This window comes from Aplysia californica, unplaced genomic scaffold (assembly GCF_000002075.1).
Source record: "Aplysia californica isolate F4 #8 unplaced genomic scaffold, AplCal3.0 scaffold00856, whole genome shotgun sequence".
Classification (NCBI taxonomy): domain Eukaryota; kingdom Metazoa; phylum Mollusca; class Gastropoda; order Aplysiida; family Aplysiidae; genus Aplysia; species Aplysia californica.
The window spans coordinates 95,554-103,938 of record NW_004798126.1 but is presented as its reverse complement, the minus strand read 5'-3'; the positions used below and the strand labels follow the sequence as shown (position 1 = coordinate 103,938).

Genomic DNA, 8,385 nt, shown 5'->3' with positions numbered 1-8,385 from the left:
CTCTCTCTTTCTCTCTCTCTCTCTCTCTCTATCTCTCTCTCTCACTCACTCCTTCTACCCCTTCACTCTTCCTCCTTCCCCCTTTTCTATCAATCTCTCCCTCCCCAGCCGTCTCTCTTTCTATTTCTCTTTCTGGTTCCCTCCCTCCTTCCCTCACTGCATGACACCACAGTGACCAAACCAATGAAGTGGATCGTTGGCGGGTGCTCTGGTGTGGTTTGATTCTTCTTTCCTATCAAACATCTATCGTCTTTATCTCCCCTCTTTCTTTTTTGTGTTTGTTACTCTCTTTTAGTACCTTTAATCGTCGGCACTTATAATAACTTATTGTGTTGCAAGTGCCGTAAAACTCTTACTAAAACTTTTAAAAACCCAATGAAAACCGTGTTGACCTTCTGTGACCCATGACCATGACCTGTGACTGCATGAACCTCAACTTGCCTTGCAACCTTTGTCATTCTGTGACCTTTACCAGCCTTTGACATTTGTCAGTGTATGACCTTTACTCCCTTTAATGTTTGTCATTCTGTGACTTTTTGCCATTCTGTGTCCTTAACCCTCCTTTGACCTGTGTCATTCTGTGACCTTTGGCATTCTGTGACCCTTGTCATTCTGTGACCTTTACCTGCCCATGACCTTGTGCATGCTGTGTCACCCCTGACCCTGTGTGTTCTGACCCCCGTGACCCCCTGTAGGAGAACCAGCTAGAGCTGAGCCGCATGCAGGAGGAGAAGCAGCTGGTGGCAGACAACATGCAGAAGTCGGCAGACGACATCTCTTCGCAGCTGGCAGAGGTCACCAGCTTCAACTCTAAGCTGGAGAAACAGAAAGAGGTTCGCAGACCTTTTGTGTTGAGCAGTGGCACTGTATTCACTCAGATATCTTGCGGAGTGTGTGTTTGTGTGTGTGTGTGTGTGTGTGTGTGAGCTGTTTGAAACTTGTATCTAATGGCTTTCATGTTGAAAGAGGTAGGTGGGTGGTTGGCGGGTGGTCTGCTTCTTCTTTCCTATCAAACATCTATCGTCCTTTTCTCCCCTTCTTCTTTTTTATGTTTGTTACTCTCTTGTAACACCTCTAATCTTCTGGCGCTCATATGACCTTATGCAGCTGCGAGCGCTGTAAAACCTCTACTAAAACTAAAAAGGAGAAGGTAAGTTTGTTCCGTCAAAATCCACATAGTGTGAAAGTGAAATCGTTGTCTGTTTCAGAACGGAGATAAAGTCAAGTTGCCCTTTTCCCGGATAAGCGCAAATTCCAAGATTTATGAAATTGTCTGGACTTTGCTCTTTATTTGAAGATAGTCTTGACACAAGATGTGTTAGCCGGTATGATCCGTAAATTTTGGGTCCCTGTGCACGACATTCCAGCAGGTCCGAAAAGTTCCGGATTTTTTTTTATCGTAGCTAGTTGGCACCCCAATAAAGTTTTCATCTCTGTGTAGTCAGTGTTCATTGTCTTTTAAGTCCTCCACTCAAAAGCTCCCCTGACTTGGCCACTCCTCCCTCCTCCTCAGGCTTATTCCTTTCAGTTCACTATCTCAGTCTTATGTGAGATATGCAGCGTTGCAGTCTGTTAATGCTGTTATTCAAATACTTCTGTCCCAGTGACTGCCTGCAGCAACCGCTTTTTTTCTGTGTGGCATGTTCTTAACTTTGATGTGAAGCACACGAGGGAAACCCCATAATCCGTTCTCTCCCTAAGGAGATGCATAGTAGCTGCCAACCAGTAGGTAAAAAAGCGTATTTTATCCTTTTTTGGGGAATCAAAGTACAAGTAGATTTTTGTGTCAGAAAAGGAAAACGCATTCTGTTTTCTAGTATTGCTCCTCACAGGCTTGCAGATGCTGAAAAAAAATTATTAACCTTGAAGACCGGATTTGCGAGCCATAATGAGAAAAAAGCCCATTTGTCTTTGGGAGAGATCTTTTCTTTTTTGATTAGCTTGAAATAATTGAATGTAGAAAAGTGTGTGTGAAGAGTTTGAGGGGGGTTACTAGGTCAATGCCTACCGTCTTGACCCACCGTGTTGATAGAGTCTGGGTTGTTGGGGTTTTTTTGTTGAAAAGTTGGCAGCTGTGGTGATGGTTTTGTGTTGTCATCCTGCCATGTGTTGCGGTCATCTGTGTGGAAGATTGCTACTGCTCCTCCTGCTTCGCTCTTGAACTTTGAACCTGGATTCGTTCAGAACATGACGCTGTTCTCTGCTGTCCCTTAGCCTGGCATTCGAGTTCCTTGAGCATGCTGCCTTTTTGCCCCCCTCAATCCACCCTGTGTGGTTGGCTGTCGAGATGCATGTAAGTAACCCCTTACCCCCTCCCCGGCATGTCGAGTGCAGCCAGTGATGTGTGACCTCCTGGTGTGTCTGTGGTTGTCTCAGACATTTCAATTTTCTCTCATGAACTTTGACCTCTGTGTACAGGCCTCGGGGCTGGATGGGTTTTACAACAGCTGGCAAATGGCTCAGGTAGGATGTGTGTGTGTGTGTGTGTGAGTGATGGTGTGTGTGTGTGTGTGTGCGAGTGACAGGGTGTGTGTGTGACAGGGTGTGTGAGGATGGCAGGGGATGTGTGTACGAGTGTGTGTGTGTATTGGGGTGGGGGTGGGGGGATGTTTGATTGTACGTCTGTTTGGCCTTTGGAAGGTTGATAATGACAACTTGTGTACTGGTGTCTGTAGACCACTAACTTAAAAAAACAAACAAGAACCAACTTGTGTCTTGGGTGGCTGTTTGCTTTACTGCAGGAAAGATTTGGATCCTATTTCTTAGAAGGTGTTTTATGGTGAACCTCTCTAATTTGTATGACTTCTTCAACATTTTAAACCCTCTGTACCGAAATGTCGTTATGCACACCACGCGGCAAATACCCGGAGTGCCGAAATATAGACTTAAATGAGATAAATAGATAAGGTCAACAACAATAAAATGAGCTGGAGAAAAGTATGCCTAAAAGTTCTATGAAATTGCTCAGGATATTTAGGGTATATGAGCTGGTGGTTTTGTTATCTGGGCTGGCCCATTGTTACTCCGTTCCCTTGATAAGACGATAGTGTAGCTGATGAGGCAATAATATTGTGCACCAAGGCAATGAGTGGAAAGAACATACCCAGCAGGAACACCCACCAACCTCTTTTGTCTGTACTGATCTAGAAACTGCCTATGTGCAGTTAAAGATGCTGGGCTTTGATAATAAATAGATTTTAGGTAATGATTTCTTTTTTTGATAATAAATAGTTCTTTGATTATAAATTGCTTTTAATAAATCGCCCTTTAATAATAGATTTTACGCAGGTAATAAATTGTTCTTAGCTCATTGACAAGACTTTGGTAGCTAAGGTCACATTTTACTATTGTAGCATTTTGTTGCATGAAGCAGAATAAGTTCAATTCCAAAGTGGGGAAAAGTTTTATCGAGTATCTTGGATCTTTCTTTGGGAATTTTGTATTTCTCTCAGCCCAGGTTGGCCCTGATCTAAACTGTGTCGATGGGGATGTAAGAACGCCTATATTTTGCTTTGAGCATGCCGAAACATCTTGGTTAATTTTTTTTCCCTTTTCAGGGTCTGGAAGAACGAGTCAAGTCTATGGAGGATACCAACTCTCGCTTGGAGTCGGACCTCGAGTCGAAATCAGGGGAAGTAACTTCTCTGTCGACGCAGCTGCGAGAGACGACGGACCGGGCCCAGGAGAAGGAACAAGAACTCTCGGAGGCGGTTGACTCATTGAAACTGCAGCTGGAGCAGACACAGGGGGAGAGAGACAGCACAGAGGCTAGGCTCAGTGAGTTATGGGACTTGTCTTCTTCTTGTTCGTCATTGTCGTCATCTTCCTCTTCTTATTCTTTTTCTTCATCGTCGTTGTCTTCTTTTTCTTCTTCTTCTTCTTCTTCTTCTTCTTCTTCTTCTTCTTCTTCTTCTTCTTCTCCTCCTGTTCCTCCTCCTCCTCCTCCTCCTCGTTATTGCTGTTATTATTGTTACTATTATTAGCATCATTATTATTATTGTTATTATAATTATTATTATTATGTGGGTGGATTTAGGGCATCACCTGTAGGTCCCACTTCTTTTCTTTCCCTTTGCAGTTTCTGTCCATCTGTCTTTCTTCTTCCCTGCACTATATGACTGTTATTGTGTTGATGTGCTTCTCTTTACTTAAACTCAAGCAGGTTGGTGGTTGGCGGGTGCTCTGGTGTGGATTGCTTCTTCTTTCCTATCGAACATCTGTCGTCCTTATCTCCCCCTTCTTCTTTTTTATGTTTGTTACTCTCTTGTAACACCTCTAATCTTCTAGCGCTCATATGACTTTTTGCAGTTTCGAGCGCCGTAAAACCTCTACTAAAACTAAACTAAACTCAAGCAGACCATTATTGTGTTGAAGAACAGCTCTTCACTCAAAACCTAAAATGTCTGTGACTTCCTCAGCGGAGAGGTTAAGCGAGGCTAACGACAAACTGGCAGAGACCGAGGCAGACCGGGATCGACTGCAGGGGGAACTGACCACTCAGGTGACAACCTTGACCCAGCGCTGTGACCAGCTGGAGACTGACCGACAGGACATGGAGACCAGGCTCAAGGCAGAGATGGACGAGCTCAGGAAACAGCTGATTAGTAAGTAGCTACTTCTGAATTACTACATTCTACCTGCTCAGAACCTACTTTTGAGAAATTTGAAGTGAAAATTTCGAGTTTCACTATGTGTCAAGCTTATTCGAATGTAATTCTTTGAATATCTTGATAAAAACTCAGAATAATCTTACAATTTTGATAGAACAGATAGAACCTCGTGGTCTGAGTAACTCAAAACGGTCAAAAATGTCAGATAGAACTGTAATTTTTAGGTAGTGAAGTGGTGGGGGTTGTTTTTTCTCTACTGGCCTTTGTGTGGCATAGTTGGTTGGGGACTTAGATTAGTGTCAGAGAGTTAAACTGAGGCTGTGGGTGGCTGACGGATGCTCCAGTGTGGTTCACTCCTTCTTTCGTATCAAAGATCTATCGTCCTTATCTCTCCTCTGCCTTTTTTGCGTTTGTTATTCTCTTGTGGCACCTCTTGTCTTCGGCACTTATTTGACCTTATTGTGTTACAAGTGCTGTTAAACTCATTAAGGTAAAATTATTATGATAAAAACTGAGATTTGAGAGTGGATGCATTTTTATTTGCTCTACGGGCTTCTGTATGTCACAGTCAGTTGGGAACTTGGAGAAGTGTTCTTGAGTTGTTCAGAGAGGGGCTGAATCTTTGTTTTCTCATCTGGCTTCTGTATGGCATAGTTTGTTGGGGACTTGGACATGTATTCTGGAGTTGATGAGGTTTTTGTGGGTTTTTTTCTCTACTGACTTCTGTGGGGCATAGTTGGTTGGGGACTTGGACAAGTCATTATATTGGGTTGACCAGAGAGTGGATAAATTTTTGTTTTACTGGGTGGAACAGTTGATTAGAAACTTAAACAAGTCTCACAAAGTTGATCAGTGGCTGCATCTTTTGTTTTCTCCAATGACTTCTATGTGGCATAGTTGGCTTAGGACATAGATAAGTGTCAAAGAGTTGAACTGAGGGCAATACATTTTTGTTTACTCTTCGGGCTTCTGTATGGCATAATTTGTTGAGACTTGAGCAAACGTTACAGAGTTAGAGAGTGGATAGGATTTTTGTTTTGCGTACCAACTCATGTATCGTGCAGATTGTTGGGGACTTGAGCAGTCTTACAGCTTGGTGGAAGGCCCACAAATTATTGTCTTCCAGACTTTGGTTGGGATCGACGCTAATTTTTTCAGCAGAGTGTTTTAAATCAGTTTCGAGACATGCAATACGAAATATCTGTATAGTTTTGTGTGAGTGAATTCAATTGTTTGTCGTTTCCTTTGAATAGAACCAAAACAACGTTTGTATGGATCTTTTCTTTCAGGTCGCAGCATCCGAGAAGCGACGGCCATGTTGGAGGAAGCCATTGAGCAGGGAGATAACCCAGCATATGCCTCCAGTACTTGTACCGCAGGTGTGTGTTTGTGTGTGTTGGGGGAGGGGGGATGAAAGCTGATTCTCTTTGTCTTTGTAATGTCTTTGTCCTGTGCTTGGTCCTTATAAGAATTCTATATCATGACGAAGAAACAAATTGCTGAAAGGGACAAATTGCCTGTGTTCACAATTTCTTAATTGTGGGTGGTTGGTGGGTGCTCTGGTGTGGATTACTTCTTCTTTCCTTTCAAACATCTATAGCCCTTACCTTATGTTTCCTCCCTATTTTCTTTGCATGTTACTCTCTAGTAACGCCTATTGCCTTCGACTCTTATGTGACCTGTTTGTGTTACAAGTGCCTTAAAACTCTTACTAAAACTACACTAGGTCTATAACTTATAACATGTTTGTGTTGCAAGTTCTGTAAGACTCCTACTAAAATCAAACTATTCTCAAGCACTTATATGACCTATTTGTATGGCAAGTGCCGTAAAACCCTTACTCAATATTTGACAAGTTTTTCTATTATGCTGCCCACAGAGTACCTGATCTCCAAAGCAACCCCCGTCCTTGACTGTCTCACTCGACTGCACGATTCCTCGGCTGCCTATCAGGAGGACAGGACAGGTACAATTTGCCTTTCTGTTGACTGATAAAGAAATAAAGAAATAAATTAGTGCAAACTGCAGGGAGGTCACTGAACACACAGTTCTTCAAATGAAACACAGGGAGAGAGAGAGAGAGACAGGGAGGGGGGGAGAGTGAGAGAGAGAGAGAGAGAGAGAGAGATTTCAGCGTGTAATTTTTATGTCTTTTCTTTCTTGTGCATATGCATGAGTGGACAAAAAGTACTTTGTAATACTGCTGCCATTGTAAACGACCATAACAGATTTCTCTGTTTGAGATGAATGAAGATTGTTGTCGTCAACGGACATCGGAGCTCTTGGTCTGGGACATTAATGAAAGTCTATGGTTTATATTATGTAAATCTATTTATGTTTTTGTTTGTTTGTTTCAGTTCTGCAAGAAGTCGTCAGTGCCATCACAGGATTTGCTCATCAGCTCTCGGACTGTGTGGTGCAGGGCTACGCTACCTCCCATGCCGCTCAGATAGAGCCAGGAGAAGGTGTGTGTGTATGTGTGTAGGCCTATGTGAGTGGACATGTGTGTATGTTTATGTGTGGGCCTATGTGAGTGGATGTGTGCGTGTGTGTGTAGGTCTGTTTGCGTGTGGATCTGTGTCGGTGAGACTGTGTGTGTGAGACTCCTTCAAACGCAATTATCTCTTCTCCTTTTCAAAATAGACAAGTTTTTGTTCATCAAAAGCAAGACAGTCTGATTTCATTCTGTCGTTACACATATGATCATGGATGTAAGGCTCTGTAGATCTAACTTCTTTTTTGTTCCTCTGTTGTTTCTCTGTCTGCCTTTTTTTCAGTGCTATGTTCTGTCTTTCCTATCAAACATCTATCATCCTTATTTCCCCTAGTTTTTTATGGTTGTTACTCTCTTGTAACACCTCTAATCTGTGGCCCTTATAATACCTTTCTGTGTTTAAAGTGCTGTTTTTTCAGCCCCACCCCTGATCTTCTGATAAGAAAGATCTACACCTAGCCTTTTCAGACAAGGGCGAAAAATCTCAGAAGGCCCGTGTGCAAGTTTCGCTCGTTAAAGATTTCTTGGTAGTCTAAAATCGATAAGAGTAGGCTTCGGCCGCCACCCGTGCGAAATTCAAAATTTCCTACCAACTGAAAATATTAGGTGTATCCCGCGCGCTCATATGACTTTATGCAGTTGCGAGCGCCGTAAAACTCTTTAAAAAAAAAAAGAAAAGAAAGTGCTGTAAAAGATGTGCTGAAACTTAACTAAAATTCAACGCTGAATGACAGCTATCGTAATGATCTGTTGGTCTCCTCAGAGCTGTCCAACACATGCAGGACTTGTGGCAAGCTTGGGCTGGGACTTCTACGTGCTGTCGACGCAGGTAAGGATTGGTGAAAGGTTGATGGATTGGTGGGAGGTTGATTGGTTGATAGAAGGTTGGTGGGTTGATAAAAGGTTGGTGGGTTGAAGGTTGAGGGGTTGGACTGGTGAAAGGTTGGTGGGCAGTTAGTGGGAAGTTAGTGGAGGTTAGTTGGTTGTTGAAAGGGTAGAGGGTTGGTTGGTTGATGTGTTGAGAGGCTGATGGGTCAATGAGAGGTTGATGGGTTTGTGTTCAGTGGGAGGTTGGTGGGTTTGTGGGTCAGTGGGAGGTTGGTGGGTCAGTAGGAGGTTGGTGGGTCAGTGGGAGGTTGGTGGGTCAGTAGGAGGTTGAAGGAAGTATCAGTGGGAGGTTGGTGGGTCAGTGGGAGGTTGGTGGGTCAGTAGGAGGTTGAAGGAAGTATCAGTGGGAGGTTGGTGGGTCAGTGGGAGGTTGGTGGGTCAGTAGGAGGTTGA

At 43.3% G+C, this 8,385-nt stretch overlaps 1 protein-coding gene across 1 annotated transcript in view; it reads left to right on the top strand.

Annotated features, from left to right (window-relative positions):
- LOC101858070 (huntingtin-interacting protein 1) overlaps positions 1–8,385 on the top strand; it is a gene marked incomplete in the record, with an annotated part of 68,606 nt that overhangs the window by 48,259 nt on the left and 11,962 nt on the right. The window contains 7 exon segments of the mRNA XM_013089008.2: positions 696–833; positions 3,558–3,777; positions 4,419–4,604; positions 5,900–5,989; positions 6,490–6,576; positions 6,968–7,075; positions 7,868–7,933. Of these exon segments, the coding sequence (XP_012944462.1) occupies positions 696–833; positions 3,558–3,777; positions 4,419–4,604; positions 5,900–5,989; positions 6,490–6,576; positions 6,968–7,075; positions 7,868–7,933 (895 nt within the window).